The sequence below is a fragment of the Spea bombifrons genome, chromosome 1 (genome assembly GCF_027358695.1).
Source record: "Spea bombifrons isolate aSpeBom1 chromosome 1, aSpeBom1.2.pri, whole genome shotgun sequence".
In the NCBI taxonomy this organism is placed as follows: domain Eukaryota; kingdom Metazoa; phylum Chordata; class Amphibia; order Anura; family Pelobatidae; genus Spea; species Spea bombifrons.
Genome location: NC_071087.1, coordinates 139,565,813 through 139,584,114, shown reverse-complemented (window position 1 = coordinate 139,584,114; position 18,302 = coordinate 139,565,813). Strand labels below are relative to the sequence as shown.

The following is an 18,302-nucleotide window of genomic DNA, read 5'->3' as shown; positions in this document are numbered from 1 at the left end:
TTTATAGTATTGGAAATTTAGCCCCATCTCCCTGAACAGGATATAGGGATGATAGACAGGGTGTTCTTGCAGCTCTATACTCATTAAGCCTAAATTATAATGTAGTACCAATTCAGATTTGCTACTTGCAAGTAACTTACAGGTTAACCTTTTTGCAAGTTGTTTGCTTTTTCAGCTTGTGTCAAATTTGAGTAGATTTTTAACAAATGCATGTTGGCTTCAGTGCGGGTGAACTTCAGCCCAACTCTTTCTTTGGGCTGCCATTCTCACGTTTTAGCCAACCTGCAAGAACTCACAGCTTAGTAATTAGACCCCGATAACATTGATTCAATTACTTCAAATATAAAAGTGCTAGAGACGTACTGTACTGACATTAATATACAATGGATTAATTAATCTTCATTTTGTCTTTCCAAAGGTTCTTTGTTTCAACATATTTTGTTTTACTTATTATAGCTATTCTTTATATTTAAATTATTTGCAGTGATTGAGATTTGTGTCTGCATATGTTGTTCATACAACACATTGAATTTTTTTTCTTTCTCAAAATAGATTGGCTTTGAATCTGTTGTTTTCCGGCTTACAAATATTACATCAGGAAGAGGTGAAGCTGTAATAAATAGGAAGGGAACATACGGTTCTATAACTGTAAGCTGGCGTAGCGGGTATCCTCCTGGCTTCATGCCACATAATGTCCGCCTTGGTAAAATCACACCACAATCAGGTAAGACATAAACTATAGGTCCATGCCTTTTTTATCTATTAGGCTAGGATGAGGTTCGTATAACAGTCTTTTACCCAAAATCTTACACTTAGTTCAGTACACTAAGTCAATGTATGTAATGTTGTTTACAGATTATGTAAAAGCTATGTATATATATATATATATATATATATATATATATATATATATATATATATATATATATAGTTGGAGGTAGCCATTTACCATTTATCAATTGTTTTATTTATTACTGTCAATTAATGGTAGCTTTTCATTGATTCTGGTTGTCTTTGTAAGTCTGGGGAAGAATGCTGGAGAGGACTTAAGTATGAAAGTCATTGATATGCTAGTTCTGACACATTTTGCCGCAGTAAAGCCATATAGTAAAACCAGAATCACTTTTTTTAAATACACACCCCTAGATTTTTCTAATCATACAGAACTGTAATGCTTAGTATATTATCCATTCTTTTTCTAGGTGATGTAATATTCTTACATGGAGAAGACAGGAAATTGGTCCCAGTGTATTTGGTGGCAAATACAAGTGGCCCTGAGGCCTTCGCATTGTATCTTACTGACCTGAAAAGCAATGTGTCTGGTGGAGCCCGTTTAAAGTAAGACCTTTATGCTTTTGTTATTCTTAAATTATATTGTTATATTTACCATTCTGTACAGCCTACATTTTAGCTTAGCTTTAGCCTATATAGAATAGTACTGGCATTTTGTATGTCACCAAAGTCATTTTTGCAACACTGAATACTGCAACTGGAGTTCCAAAGATCATTAGTCAGTGATCATGATTAATTCCTCACTATTTTTAGTGAATACTCTTGTTCACTTGATTATGTTTATTTCCCCAGGCCTGGATTCCTGTTTGCAGAATTTGAGCCAATGGGTGTATTCCAGTTTTCTTCTAATTCTCTGCACATTGCTGTGGAAGAAGAGGTGCAGAAAATTACACTTCAAGTCCAACGTTTGTATGGCTTTCGTGGGAATCTCACAAAACTGTATTTTCAGACCATTTCGGGAAGTGCCAAAGCAATGGAAGATTTTGTACCCATTAATAATGGGGAAGTGATTTTTGAGAAACATCAGATTAGTGCTTTAATAGAAATTTCAATAATTAATGATAATATTAATGAAATGGATGAGCTTTTTTACCTCAATCTTACATCTGTGGAAAGTTTGGATGTCTACCACAAAAAACCTCGCTTACATTTTGATAATAGTCTTTCAACTATAATAATATTGGCCAATGATTTGATTTCTGGCTTTTTAAGTATTGGACCTACGATTATTTATGTAGATGAGGATGCTAATTATGGTGCAATGAACAATGTAAGCATCAACATAAAGAGGACTCGTGGCTTGAGTGGAGTTGTCCATGTCACACTTAGAACCTTCGGGGGGAAAAGTGCAAAGAACGGGTTGCAGAGTCTGCCTTTTGAACATATCCATGGATCTTCAAACCTTTCCTGGGCCACTGAAGGTTTGGACTTTGAAGAAAAATCAGTGCGCATCACTTTACTTGATGGAGAAAGTGAAAATACAGTTGCTTTCAAAATTATTGACGATGAGGAGCCAGAGGGCAAGGAGGTTTTCTATGTTTTTCTCCAAGATCCACAGGGTGGTGTTCAGATAGCAGATGACAGTGAAAATAATGGATATGCTTCATTTTCAAGTATTATAATTAATGGTACGGCTTTACTTATTTTGACTTCACGTTTAAAAGAGAACTGTCCTGTTTGAGACACAACCATATCTGAATCCAGCACTGAAAACCATTAATCACTTCTGTTATTTTTTTTAGTTAATGTATTGTTTTTAGCTATTTAAATATAGATTTTCTAGCCCTCTTATCCAGCGAAGCCATAGCTTGATAATGACAGAGAGATATATAGAGATTATATCCAAATTCTTTTAGGGAATGGGAATTGTTTTAGAAGGCACACTAGTGTTTGCCATTCTTCGTTCTTCTTTAGTAGTATGGCAGTGTCCATTTCAGTACAACAGAGAATAGAGATATTTTTATGTTTACTTGAGAATAAAAAAAAATCTTTTTAATAACATCCCGGGCCGGACTGGGGATAAAATGTGACCCTGGCACTTTAAGGTCAAGAGCCCCTAAATAATATATATATAAGGTTGTCAACTGGATTTGCATGGCTGCGCGGTACATTCTTACCCCAGCCAGGGGATGCACACCGAAAGACCAAATCTTCTGTTCCCTTTTATTGATATGACTGTACATATAAATCAACTGTAGACAAACTTAGTGTCTCTTAAAATAGGACATTAAAAGTAAACCCTGTTTAACGCCATTGTAACTAAATGCTGCATTAGAACTCCCTTCACAGAAATACTTTATATCATTTCAGATTGTAGTTTGCTCTCATTTCTTTTTAGGTACTACTTAGGTTGAGTAGTGACGCAAGATGAAGTTGGTTGAAAAGCTCTTTTGCCGCATAGCAGAAAAATAATCTTGTTTAAACATTGTGGTACTTTCTGTGCTTAAATATCTTGAGTAGAAAGTGATATGATAGATATGCTTACATTTTTCTTTAACATAATAAAAGGGTACAATACTGTATCTATGTAAACATTTGGCATGGGTTATGAAGGAACGGGTACAGTATTCATTCAGTGAAGTATCTTCCAGCTACAGATAATGTTTTTGATTGTTTTAGTGTAGAATGTGTTTATTCACTTGCATATCTGTAGGAGAAAAATAACAGTTTAAATTATATAGTAGAGTGTTTTTCCCTGGTGTGATTTCTGAAACATTTCAGGAAATGATCTGCAGAATGGCATATTGGGATTTACAGCGGAGTCCATGGAAGGTCTGATACTTGATGAGGATTCTACACAGAGGACTATACAACTTGTTGTCTCAAGACAAAAAAAGAGGTTAGAAAAATGCCGTTTTTATGCGTATAATGATATTTTCCATCAATGACAATGTTGTTAATCATTCCTTAGCAGAATTTGATGGTGGTCTCAAACTACCGTATTTGCTCGATTATAAGACGAGGTTTTTTCCAGAGCAAATGCTCTGAAAAATACCCCTCGTCTTATAATCGGGGTCGTCTTCTAATCAGACCCCAAAAAAATGGCTGGGGCCATGCTGCTTACCGGTCGCGAGCAGCGTCTCTTCCGTTAGAAGCAGGAGGACAGGAAGCTTGTAGCTTCCTCACAGAACTCTATCTCCCCCTCCCTCCTCTGGGGGCGGGGCCAGAGAAGTTGCTGGTACAGCCGGTCCCCTGCAGAAGTCTTCGAGTGAGAGATCTGCAGTTCAGGTAAGGGGGTGGGGGAGGGTTTTTGGGTAAGTATGTGTGATTAATGTGTGAAGTATGTGTGATTAATGGAATGAATGAGTATTTAAATGTTTGTGAATGTGTGTTTGTGTGTGATAGCATGGATGTGTAAGGGGGGTGGGGGTTGTAGCATGGCATAGGGAGGCTGTAATCCCACTACTATCATCCCCAGGTTCCAGCATGTACTGGCTGCCTTGGCTTGATAGGAGTGTGATTGCTGTTAGCAGCAATCACACTCCTATCAAGCCAAGGCAGCCAGTACATGCTGGGTTAAAAGGCATATCATGGGGCTGAGTGGCATATAGGGGGTTAAAATGCATTTCTGGACCTCCAGAAATGCATTTTAACCCCCTATATGCCACTCAGCCCCATGATATGCATATATACCTCCAGAAATGCATTTTAACCCCCTATATGCCACTCAGCCCCATGATATGCCTTTTAACCCCCTATATGCCAGAGTGGCATATAGGGGTATAAGGCATATCATGGGGCAGAGTGGCAAATAGGGGGGGTATAAAGCATTTCTGGGGGCAGAGTGGCATAACTGGGGGGGGCAGGTTGGCAAATAAAAGGAAATTTAAAAAATATATTTACATGAATTAATATTTACTGGTAAAACTTTTTTTCCTATAGGGTCGTCTTATATTCAGGCTTTTTGTTTTTTTCCTAAATTAATATTTTGATTTTGGGGGGTCGTCTTATAATCGGGGTCGTCTTATAATCGAGCAAATACGGTAATACATTTTGAGAACTATTGATAACTTTTAATCTTATAATGTTACAGTGTTAGTATTACTAACAAATAAATAGGAAAGTTGCCATGTTAAGACATTTTACTGAATTAGTCTACTGATAATGGGCAACTTCACAAAATCAGTTTGTTAAAGTATTAACATTTTACAAAACTGACTTATTTTACTTAAAATACATCTTTGCAATGTTTTTAATGTTATTATTAATACATTTATGGAGCTCTCAAACATTTAATATCACCATTACAAAGATGAGAAAATACAAGTTGCATTTTAGTGTCATGCTGATTAGTTTTATAAAGGAGCACTCCAGCCATAATTTCATGTTAAATGCCCATTGGAGTCCATTTAAAAGTATTATTTCAATATTGGAGTAAAAAAAACCAAGGCTTTTGGATTGTTTAACTCCTACCCCAGAAGCCTGTACTGACACCAGGGAGTGTACCTTAGAATGCTTTTTGCACATGCTCACTGCTAAGGCCCTTTTGAAATCAATGGGAATAGCAACAGCCAATCACATGTATCCTGTCTAAACCTAATGTTTTACTAAAATACATTTGATTGGCTGTGGCGTCTGTACCTTAAATGGGAGTGCTGCTGAGCATGTGCAACAGGTTAATGCTTCCTGCTTTTAGTAGAGGCATAAATGCAAAAAAAAGTATAATTTTTAACTCAAATAACTAAACAATGCAAGTGCATTGCAACATTTTGAGGTGATCTGCCTAATCCTAACAAGTCTAATGAAGAGGGAAACATTCCAGCTAGATTTATAAATATGTACAGTCTCAAAGCAAGGGGAACTCTCACTGTGTACTGTTTTATTTTTTACTGTTGAATGTTTTATAAATCAAATGAAATAAGTCTGGTAAATGTAATAATGTTTTTAAGAACGTTCGTGGTTTGTGTGTGTGTTTTGTTTTTCAGGGCATTTGAAGATGTGACGGTTTCCTGGCGTGCAACCTTTAATAAAACATCAGTTGAACTATATAGGGATGAAGTAAACTTGGTTAATGAATTGCAGGCAGTGTCAGGATATACCATCTGTGCAGCAGGCCAAACTGAGTGCATAATTACTATGGAAATAAAACCAGACAAGGTCAGTGCTCAGGAACAGTTGAAGGCTAAATTCGTGGGAGCAAGTGTTCGGTGCTGCCATCATATGTTCCTGGAAATGTTCCTAGTAGTCTTAAAGGTTAAAGTGTTAACACAATGCCTATTAAGACAGAACAAATAATTAAAAGGAACGTCGTTTGTTCAGCATACATTTGTTATATAAACAGTATTCAATGTATTGACGGAAAATATTATTTTTGCTAAAACACTAGAACCAATGAACTGCCCTGTATGTTCAGCGTATAAAGTTAAATATTATCAAAATTGGAAAGATGAATTATGAATAATACTTAAAACAGTTCCATGCTGTACCCTACCCAACTTATACAACACACGAAATGCTTACAATATTGTTCAGATGTTTGTTGTTTTTCTTAAGGATTGGTTCAGATGGGGTTTCTGCTAGACTTATGCATTCATATTCGGGCAAACATGAAGCCCGAATACTGAAGAAACGATCATGGCGGTGGCAAAATGTACATGAAGACGAAGACACACAACACGAAGAATCTTCGTGTTCCTCTTCGTTAATATCTTCAACTAATCTCCCTGGTCCCTTCCCCATCTAGCCTACCTTATCTAAGCAGTATCACAGGGGTTAACAGGAGTGGAAATCTGTAGGATCACACAAGGAGATAAAGGCCTGTGGTTGATGCTAGAGGAGGCCCCAGCCACCAACCAATAGAGTCGCTCGCACTGACCTTTAACTCCTGACGCCGAAACTTGGCCTAAGGAGGTAACAGGAGTTAAGGGTCGCCATCGAGGAGCTCCTCTGGCATCCATCAATAAAGGAGCTCCCTGCCGGCGACCAATAGATTCGCTCGTACTGATCTTTAACTCCTGGAGCAGACATTGGTCTCCCCAGGCGGAGTTTCACCGTCAGGAGTTAAAGGTCCGTATGAGCGACTCTATTGCTCACCGACAAGGAGCTCCTTTATTGATTGATGCCAGAGGAATCTAGTTATTACTAGTATCAGTTAAAAATGTTTGAAAAAGATTGTCTTCTTTTTTATAGTTTTTTGCATAATATATTTTCAACTACTTGCATGTTTTCTAACTCTGTTATCTTAACCCAATCTACTAGCCAAGCACATGGACTCATACTGTCTGTGGTAAACAATAGAATGACTCATTGTTAATAATAACAGGAATGTAATATGACTAATGAAAGTCTAAGCAACAGACTTTATTAGCATTGCCATAAAGAAGAGAGGTAGTGCTATCAGGTACAATGGATGCCTTCAAAAAGGGTCTGGATATTTTTTTCACTGTGAGCAGTGAGCTGCAGGCCCGCATTAGGCACCCCCCTGATGAGTGGCATCCGGGGGGAACCGACCCCCTCCACCCCTTTAGGTATGCTACTGGGAACACTACATATAAAGATCTGGGTCTCTGGGTCAGTTGTTCATTTTATGGGTGGTGGCGTTGTATTTGGACACACCCATTAACCACCCACCTCCCTTCCACTCCCCACCCACTAAAGGCTGTCAGGGGCCAGCCCTGCCATTCACGAGGACTTTTCAAGCTCTAGTTTAGGTATTTTATTTTCATTAGTATCCCAAGTGACTTTAGAATGTCTGGTCAAGTTTTTTTTTTAGTTCTTTCCAATAGAAGGGAAGGTGTTTACTAATGTGAATGTCTTTCTGCATCCATTAGTCGCTGTGCTATCTCTGCGTAAATAAGTCATTAGAACTTGTCTAGTGTCACTGGTGGTGATCTTATGAAAATCCTACTTTTAAATGGTTTTAAGCAATGCTGGTTTAGAGAAAGGTGATAAATAAGTTAATTGTTTAGTGACTTATGATACTCAAGGTTTTTTTTCTCTTGAAATGCGTAAAATTCCCTGTTTAACTACGTTTTTTAATATCCCAGGTGCCTGAATTTGAAACATACTTCTTTGTTGAAATCTACGAAGTTGGTGCCGGTGCTTCAATTAACAACAGCATGCGATTTGCCAAAATTGTTATTCTAGAGAGTGACGCACCGCGTGGCCTCATTTATTTTGCTGTTGGATCCAGAGTAGCTGTTGCACATAAGAAAACCACTTTAATCAGCCTGGAAATATCCCGAGAATCTAGCACAGCACAGTCCATTTCTGTTGGCTATGTTATACAGGTTAGTGCATTATGCCAGGTGCATGATATAAATATAAAACAGTCAGGGCCGGCCCTACAATGGAGCCGACTGGGGCAATTGCCCCAGGCGGCACTTTAGAAGGGGCGGCACTTTGCCGCCCCAAGCGTTTTTTTTTGGTTGTTTGTTTTGAAGCGGAGGAGAGAGAGAGGGGCGCCGAGTAGTTTTCGCTTACCCGCTCGGCGCCCCTCTCTCTCTCCTCTGCGGCGAGTCTCCCTGTTCAGTCTTGGTGCCGGCTTGTAATGATGAGCGCCGGAAGTGGCGTCAATTTCCGGCGCTCAGCATTACAATCCGGCACCATGGCAGAGCAGGGAGACTCGCCGGCAGGACTCTTTAAAGGTAAGTACCGCCGGGGGTGGGGAATAATGGCGTCAGCGAAGTTTAAAATGCCGGCGGGGGGGGGGCATTTTAAACTTCGCCCCAGGCGTTAAGTCTTCGGCCGGCCCTGAAAACAGTGTCACGTGCGTTGGACTTTACCAAACCACATTTTAAACCAATTATTAAACCAATTTATCATTGACTAAATTAGAGGTATACTACTCTACCAATATTTATATCATTGTCCTGTAAAAATGAAAATGTCAATGAAATTGTGAAAATTCCCTTCCCTGAGCCAAAAATCTCTTTCAGTCAGTCCCTTCATCATTTCATTCCCCTGTGGTACCTACTTGAGGTCTCAAGCAATCAGCGCTATATACAGCATGCCTGATATAGGTCTGCTACCACAATTTTTCCCCATGGAAGTAATACAATTAAATAACGCCAAAACATCAAGCAATAAATGAACAACATTTATATTCATTCATGTCACTAATCAGTAAGTGAATGCGATATTTAAATAATATAATTAATTAAAATACATGTTCAATTTAGCTTTCAAAATTGTTGGTCAGTTATAAGTAACTCTCACTAAATAGAAGTTTAGGCTCTGTGTTAGTCCATGCATTTGGTAGAAGTACATATAGGGCAGTAATAAGAACGCAAGTATGTTTTCCATTAGCTGGGGGAAGGATGAAGTTACCGCTTTTCGAAAGGTTGTAACTACCCCCTTACTCCTCTCTGATCAATCTCCTTTATTGACAGATAGCCACTTTATTTGATGCCATGCCATCACTCTAAATGATTTCTTCTATCTTCCTATGTTTCTCCCTTTTAATGATTTCTTAGGCGTCCTTTAAATGTTTGAAGGTGATATAAACTGAATGCAGGGTTCGATTTTAAATTGATCTATTTAATTTTATAATTTGCTAACTTGTGGTTGCTTTGTTTTCATTTTTTTCTTTTTAAGGAGCTTAAAAGGCCTGAAATGGCAGGACATACACTGATATCTCCAGCAGTAGCCGGGCGAGATTTTGTTAAGTCGGAGGGAAGACTCTCTTTTAAACCAGGACAAGGAAATCTAGTGCTGGATATCACACTAACTCCAGAAATAGGATCACTCAATCCATTTCCTAAGCGGTTTCAGGTTTTACTTACTGATCCTTCAGGAGGTGCCAAAGTAGATAAACTGTATGGTATTGCCAACATCACCATATTATCAGACTCTTCATCTCAGTCTACTTGGGGGCTAATTGATCAGTTGCATCAACCATATGATGAAAACATTTTTAACAGGGTTCTCCAGACTCTAGACAATAAAGCTGGCGTGGAGGTGTCAGAGGAGCATCTTGGTGCCATGACGAATATTATGGAAAAGGTAAACATATAAGAAACCACGGGGCCCTGGTGCAAAAAATTGCCCCGGGCCCCCCAACTTCAACAGCTGCTCTGTGCCATCATTTCCCTCACACAACTGGTCTGTGCCTTCTTTGTCCCCCTTCCAACATACAGCTTATGTAAACACACCTACACGAATTACACACACTTACTCATACTCACTAAAACACCTTCATCTCAGCCCACTTACACAATTACATATCCATGCTCATACACACACATACACAATTACAGATCCATGCTCATACACATACACAATTACACAGCCATGCTCATGCACATACACAATTATACACCCATGTTCATACAAACATGAAATAACACATCAATGCTCATACAAACACACACACAAGTACACATCCATGCTCACACACAAGTACACATACATACTCATACACACACATACAAGTACACATCCATGCTCACACACAGACAAGTATACATCTATACATATACATACGTACATATATAAGCATACTTGTCTCCCCGTGGCGGTTCAAAATAGTTTAGAAAGGGCCCTTCCCACCTGGACCTCACCGATTCAGGTCGGAAGGGCCATTTCTAAACTATTGTTTTGTTTTGAAACCGCCGCGGGGAGACAGGAAGAAGGGATTGCAGGGAGCGCACCGTGGTATCGCCAGTGGTATAAATCTCAATCCAATGCTGCTGTATTGGCCAGTTTAGTTGCAAAGGAGATCTCTGATCTCCCCAGCTGTGCCATTCACACTATGCAGAACTGTCGAGCCGCCAGATCTTGGTGCTCACAAGTAAGGACTGCGGCCACAGAAGGGGCAGTACCCCAAGCTCTTAACAAGATACATGTATTGAATCATACATTTGAGAGACCTAACTGTAGCTACATTTTAAGATTAAGTGGACAAATACTACAGTTCCATATTAAAAACAGTCTTCGGTCGAATAAACCCCTTGCAGCATTCATGCAGATTAATATAACAGGAATGCTGCACAGCAGATTGAACCTTTGCTTTGCGGTGTTTTCTTCACTGGGAGACGAAGAAATCTCTGTCCAGAAATGCATGTAAACATGCCTGTTAACCCCTGTAGTGATCCCAGAATAAAATGTTTTCAAATAAAACTCTTTTTGTTTGTGTGTCGCAGATATTTGGCATCAACAATTAAAGGGATTGTATATTCACACTTATTTGTACCATAGCTCTTTCCATTAAGACCCTTAAACATCTGTTTGCATGAGGACAAAATATTTATCTTCTTCATTGTTTCTGCGGTCATTTTTTATACATTTAAAGATGTATGACACATATTTAATCAACTTGGCACACATGAGTTTTTGGAACACAACTTTTTTTCACCCTTGCCAAAGCCCTACAAGCTTTTACTTATTTTTACATTTTTTTAATGGCAGCACCTGTCAGGGTTGCCTGGCTCAAGTCCTTACGGCACACAGTTGAGGCAGCTATGGTTGAGCAGGGTGACTTTATGTGACCCATATGAGTGCCCTATTGTACATGTGTGATATAGAATTAAATGATAGCATCTTGGGAAATAAATAAATCTGGGACTCGCCTTCTTTATTCCAGGGATCTTCTGGATGTGAATCCTCCTCGGCCTCCTCCTAGTTTAGGCTTCCCCAGCAGTCACTTGGGAGGCCTGGTATTAAAAAATATATATAAAATATTCTGCCTGGTGATTTCTTATATTCTTTTACTATGTATGTTCCTATTGTTAGTATATAACGTCCTTAATTATGTTTTTTTCCAATTTCCAGATAACAAGGGAAGGGGAAATACACATTCTTAGTGATCAGAGCCGAATCCTTTTCTATGACATACTCTGCAGTCTTGCTGACCCACAACGGTTGGATACACTCGGATATAGCCCGTTAATTGAAATAGCTGAGCAGTATGCCTTCTCACTTCTTACAGGAGTAAAATGTGGATCTCTGGGGGAAAAGTAAATATAATAGTAAAAGTTATTGTGATTTATGGCTTGGTTTACAATTCAAATGCAGTCAAATGTATTGTGTCAGTAGTAGTAAAGGTATTGCTCTGCTTAGAGAACATTGCAATCATCTCAAGAAGCATCAATTCATGTTCCTACACAATAATAGGATGTATTGTGGAAGTAACTAATTTAATAATTATGCAAGATGGTTTTAATGGTTGTATTATATGTACACTGCTGAGTGAGACTTAGATGTTTGTTGATATTTTATATTTCACATTAAAGTAATATTGTGAGTATATGTCATCAAGTCAGAGTGTGAAGTTCTGAGTCCCATCCAGTGGAATACAAGGTTTTGATTTATCGAACATTTTTTAAATAGTGGTAGAAAGAGAAAAAAAGAGTGGAATGATGAAAAGAGAGAAAATGAAGCATGTTATGTAAAAAAAAAAAAAAAGATCAATAATTGAGAAGGGAGAAATCCACCCATAGGTGTATAAATTAGTATGACAAGTCTGTAGCATTGCCTTCTGATTTCATCAGTTAGAATTCCTGAGCTGTTACTTTTTTCTGTAACAAAGGGTTTGTTACAAAACAGGATAATTGATAAATAATGAATAGGAAGGCCTCATTATAAGTAAAAAAAATAATGAAAAATATAATTATATGTAAATCAGGGAACATAACACTTATGATCAAGTTTTTTAATGATCAAGATACATTACAATGATATACATTTAAGACGAGATGCCTCACTCCATATCCTCAGAGGGGGTCCTAAGCAGCTGTTAAGAACCTATGAAACAGAATATTGTTGTACTGTTATACGTAAAACTTTTTTTCTCTGTTCTCAGAGGGAAGACCATCTTTGACACTTGCCCGCACATTTCTGTAAGTGCCTATAACTGGTATCCACAACAAATCAATGGACATAAATTTGAAGGAAAGAATGGAGATTTCATCCAGGTTCCAGAAAGCATGTTGACTGTTTTTCCTCTTAACAGTACAGCAGAAGGAGGCTGTAAGTTTGTCCACTTCACTGAGTATAGCAGCCAGCAGTGGTTTCTTACCAGTGGTAAACAGTCTACTTTAAATAACAAGGTAATTTAGACTCTGAATGAAGACATCTTCAGTTTCTCTGTAGAACCTTAAGTTCTCATTAGCTCTAAAGTAGATGGTCTTGCTATGAATCGTGTGTTTATTTTTACCCTTTAGTTAGATTGAATGCATTCTTCCAGGAATCAGGACACAATTAGCATGGCCTTTCCTAAGATTCGATTGGCTGGAAAAATTATTTATAGATGTGTACTAAACTATTTAAGCGCACACAGAATTACTTGCACACATTATTCTGTGAGCTTCTCCAGGTTTGCTTGTTTTTAATATATAACATTTATAAGAAATACTGTATTTTACAATTAGAAAGATATACAGGAAAACTACAAACCTTGTGTAGCTTCTATTACTTTGAATAACATAGAGGTTTTTGTACTGTCAGCAGGTTTATCTTTTGATTACTGACATTGGATGTCTCTAAACTTATAAACCATATCTGCTCTATTATAAGACAACCCTGATTATAAAACAACCCCCCCCCCCAACACTTTGGATCTTAATTAACGAAGAAAATAACTTTTTTGATCACAGTTTATTTGAAGAGAAAAAGCAGAGTTGTGTGTCCCTTGCCTCCTTTTCAGCAGCCCCTTTTACTTGCTTGCCTCTTTTTGTTCTTCTTTCTTCACTCACTTCTCCCTGGATTAGCTCCAAGAACTTCCGCAAAAGGGTGGAGCCTCCACGCACACCATCTCCTCCAATTGGAGGAGCAGGGGAAAGGATGTCCTTGTGATGCGCGACATAGCTCTGCCTTTTTCCATAAGTACTTTAAGAGGTCAGGATATTGCAGACCGATTTGCACAGAAAGACAGGTGCAGAAATAGAGAAAGAGGCAAGCGAAGAAGCGGAACTGCCGAAAAGGAGACAGGGTCACGAAAGGAGCCTTGAAAGAGCGTGAAAGTGTGAATAGGAGTGTGAGAGAGTGAATGAGAGCATTAAGAATGAATGAGAGGGTGAGTGACAAGCCCCTGTTCTTGGAGCTGAGGTCTGAACAGAAGACAACTTTGATTATTAGACAATGTAATTTCTTCATCTTACTTTTTAAAATCCCTTGTCTTATAATGGTACAAATGCTGTATATCTATGGGCATTATTTTACCACTTTATACATTTAGTAGGTAAACTTTCTATCAAATAGACTGGACAGATATATTGAGAAGGTAAACAAGTTCCTAGCGATACTTTAACAAGAATGAAAAACAGATTCTTGCAGAATGTCTGAGAAGTGGTATTATCCCATAACAACAAACCAAACTGTCCTGCTGATTGGACCATTACTTTCCCATTCACACTGCAACACTATCTCTTATTTCTTTTCTTTTTTATATACAAAACCCCTTCGAGTATACAGCACATTGGGAAAATGGTAAAACAGGACAAATCATGTTATATAGAACAATGGGGACTATCCGTGAAGAGCACATTCTGCTGGGAAAAGTGGCACAATAACATTAAATGAAAATGTCTTACTAAATGTTCTACTTTAAGCACTTTATCTCTCTCTCTCTATACACATATATATATATATACATATATATATGTATATATATATATATATATATATACATATATATATATATATATATAGTGAGAATTGGCTATCAAGCAAAGCATCCAGCAGCCTTCTAGCACCAGCTTTTTTGAGTGTGTTTTTGGAGCTCAAATATACAGAAATGTATGTGTGTATGTTCTTGTGAACACATCTACATAGTCAAACACACAACTAAAAATAGTACAGCTTTAGGGCTATTGTCTTCTTTGTGGAGAACACAACAACATAAATGCATAGTGTAGCATGTAGTTTGCTACTGAACCTAATATAAAATGTGTTTCATTCACTAATATTCTAACGTATTGTATTGATTTAGATTTTGTCTGTGAGTGTCAAAGACCAGAACTCCCATGAGCTATCCAGTGACAATGAGGTAGTGTATAGGATTCATACAGGAGGAGATCGTATTATCCCACATGTATCACTTTGCCTTCTTTGGAATCAGGCTTCAGAGAGGTAACAAGTAAAAAATAAATACAAATCATGTTATTTTATGTGTTCTGTTTTGATTTTGATAGATCTTGATGGTGCAGTATAGCAAGTCTTACCGTTTTATGCTTCCTTTTCTGTATCATGGGAGCTGGATTTCTTCCATTCCCCGGTGGTTACAGCTAAGTGGTATGTCTGTCTATCATGCATTTAGCTGAGCAAATGGGATGGCCAGTTCTTTGAATTTCAGGGAATGGAAGCATGAACTAAGCTATAGCCATCAAATAACATGAGCGGCTAGAAAAAGGGTAAGGGTACCAGAATTTTTTTTTTAAATAGTATTGAAAATAGGAAAAAAATGTTTCCTATTTTCAATACTATTTTACTCACTACACGTTAGTTTGCAAATCTTGCTGGACAAACATTGTAGTTCGCTGAGACATCACAAGCATTGAACATATATTGCAATATACTGTATACTGTAATGTGTACCTGAAGGGGTTAAACAGCTTTATGAAGATTTTTGAAGACATTTGGAGAAACATTATGAAATTTGACATTGTGTGCTTCTCATATTGGTTTCTACCATACTTTACAATTACATTGTAAAAATGTTTACTATGCAGCAGAGTTATGTTAATTAGAAGATATAATGAGAAGATATGGCATATACAGCTTGTGACAGTCCAAACATTCACAGGTCGATGATACATCTGTGTTTATGTGATAGATACTATATTACTTTGAGCTTTCATATTGCCCTTGTGTGTAACCTGGAGGTGTCATACAAGCCTGGCCAAAATAGCCAATATTTTCTTTCAGAAACTGAACCTGCAAATAATTTAATGCCATACCAGCTAGATGTTTAACTCATGCATACGGTTTTGCTAAACCGGTTTTATTTCAGTTCTGCGGCTGTGTGTAAAAATAGCTTGTATCCTGTAGCTGTTCGTACTCCATGACCCTCATAAGAATGTCAACAGAATGATCACTCTCTCTCCCTCTTGTCACTCTATTCCTCATGCAGACTTATCATTCATCATTTCAACTATGTGAGAAATTACACAGGTTCATCGAGTACATTTACCTAATGCTTCAAAGTATTTTTAACAAGCAATTTCAAGGGAAAATGCTGAAGGCACATTGTTGTGTAACTTCTTAACACCTGTTTAACTCTTAAAACTAATGTCTAACTTTGGAATGTACGTAGGAGGCCCCATACATTGCACAGTGAACACTCTTTCTTCGTCCTCAATAAGCAACAATAGAGGAAATCCCTTTATTGTAAAAAAAGAATCTCATTGTGGTGGCTAATTGTTTATACTACCGACCAGCAGATATTTTGTTATTAAAAATGTACATTTTTGTCCTCTAGGTGGTTGGCTGATGGTCAGTACTGCAAAGTTTTGTCTGATACGCCTGAATATGTGGAATGCTCCTGCTCTCATATGTCTTCCTATGCTGTCTATGCCCAAACTGACAGCCTTTCTTCCTATAATGAAGCCTTTTTCTGTGCTGGATTTATATGCATTTCAGGTATGTATCAGTATAAGAAAACACAAAAAAATGATGTCACTCTTCAGTTTTGTTGACTTTAATAGAATTGGCCCCACCATTCATTCGCTGTGAAATCTGCATAGTATTGTGCTCCTCTGCCCTGCATGTGGGGGGAGGGAAGACCGCTCTGACTCGGACAATCTCCTCTTGATCTGTAGAGTCAGTGCGCCAAGTACTTTTGTGGGTTTTTTTGGTGTTGGAGTGGAGGGTGTGATTGCATGCCAAGGAGTGTGTGTGTGGGGGGAGTTTGCTTGCCAAGGGTTCAATCAATGTTAAAGGCGGACCTGCCAAGCAGTGTACAACTCTGGAGAGGGACAGCTTGGCCCTTCCTCACAGATGGACCTTTGTAACAAATAATGAAATATAAATGCACCACTCTTCTGTCAGTTAAGGGAATAAACACATTTGCCATATCCTGTATTATAAAAAATGACCCACTTATATGAACACAAGAAAAATGCCATTAACTGGGACTTGTGATTATTATTAATCAAGCATGTAGTTTGCAGTGCAGATCTGTATGCCGCTTATATCAATTTACTGAATACTAAAACAAACAAAAAAAAGTTTACGTGTTATTGCTGCATCTTATATAATGAAAAAAATCACTGAAATTCCACTTTTTGTTCCGCCAGGTTTCACTTTGGCTATTCTTTCACAACTGTTCTGTATTCGGTCTTCCATGTTTGCAGCTAAACTTCTTACTCACATGATGGTTGCCTGTTTAGGGACTCAGGTAAGAAAAATAATTCCTAAAGTTTTTATTACTGAAAAAGCATGTCCAAGCTAAAAATGACACTCACCAATCACTGCCTCCAACCTAAATGTCCTCGTAAGAGGAACAAATGCCCCCTGGGACTTGGTCTTTCTGTGCATGCAGGGCCGGCCTTAGGGGTGTGCGACCTGTGCGGCCGCACAGGGCGCCATAGCAGCAGGGGAGCCTGCCAGGTTCTTAAATTAAAACATTGTTCTTTTTAAAACTTTATTTAACATCCTTCATGTTAAATAAAGTTTAAAAACAAAACGATGCTTTCATTTAAGTCCCGGGCAGGGGCGCCGATCGGTCGCTCATGAAGTTTTCAGCAACCGCTCGGCGCCCCTCTCTCTCCGTGACTCCGCCACAGGTGCCGGCATTTCTGCCAATGTACTGATCTACATATTATATGTATGCATTTGGGCCGCTATAACATGCATTGCCTGGAATTTGTTAATACTGCAGCATTGCGTACTGCAGTAGAAAACCCCTCAACCCTTGATTTCTTACAATGTTGAAGCATTGACCACTATGTGACATTCCCTCTTTTGTTATACTACAACATCTGTCATTCACAGACTGACTGAGGCTGACATGAACTGTAGGCTGACATCATCTTTTTTGATTGACTACATGCCATGCTACATGAAGCTGTAACCTGTAATAGCTGGATAGCAGCTAGTTACATAGAAACATAGAATTTGATATGCACATAAGAACCATTCGGCCCATCTAGTCGGTCCATTTTTTCCTGATGACCTCATACCTTAATAAGTCCTTGGTCTCATCTTAGGTTCAGGATAGCTTTATGCCTATACTAAGCATGTTTAAATTGTCGAATTTATTAGCTCCTACCATGTCTGCTAGTTGTCTGCCTCTGTTTGATATTTTAAGAACTGATATAGCATGTTTTCCACCACCACCTGGGCATCCATTGTTTGTAGCTTCCCAGGCATACCTGTAAAAGTCAAATGGTAAGAATGCTAATGTGTGTGAATACCCACTGCCGCCTGTGTCCTTCACTTATCAGCCAAGTTAAAGCTTCCCACAGTAACTGTCATCAAACTGTCTTTTCTCTTTCACATTACTCCTCTGCATTGCAGGACACGTCTATCTCTGGAATTCCCAGGGTGTTATGTGAGCTCTGAGGTCAAAGCAAATTGTTGCTAAATTAAATACTAACTGATCACTATCAAGCACATTCAGTGATACCGATATA

General features: G+C 38.3%; 1 protein-coding gene across 1 annotated transcript in view; it reads left to right on the top strand.

Annotated features, from left to right (window-relative positions):
- The window catches only part of ADGRV1 (adhesion G protein-coupled receptor V1), a 172,913-nt gene that overhangs the window by 97,321 nt on the left and 57,290 nt on the right, over positions 1-18,302 (top strand). The window contains exons 72-83 of the mRNA XM_053474949.1: positions 553-724; positions 1,203-1,338; positions 1,585-2,420; positions 3,514-3,631; positions 5,718-5,889; positions 7,779-8,021; positions 9,328-9,735; positions 11,503-11,687; positions 12,533-12,779; positions 14,660-14,799; positions 16,148-16,308; positions 16,965-17,065. Of these exons, the coding sequence (XP_053330924.1) occupies positions 553-724; positions 1,203-1,338; positions 1,585-2,420; positions 3,514-3,631; positions 5,718-5,889; positions 7,779-8,021; positions 9,328-9,735; positions 11,503-11,687; positions 12,533-12,779; positions 14,660-14,799; positions 16,148-16,308; positions 16,965-17,065 (2,919 nt within the window). The remainder of the gene's footprint in view (positions 1-552; positions 725-1,202; positions 1,339-1,584; positions 2,421-3,513; positions 3,632-5,717; positions 5,890-7,778; positions 8,022-9,327; positions 9,736-11,502; positions 11,688-12,532; positions 12,780-14,659; positions 14,800-16,147; positions 16,309-16,964; positions 17,066-18,302) is intronic.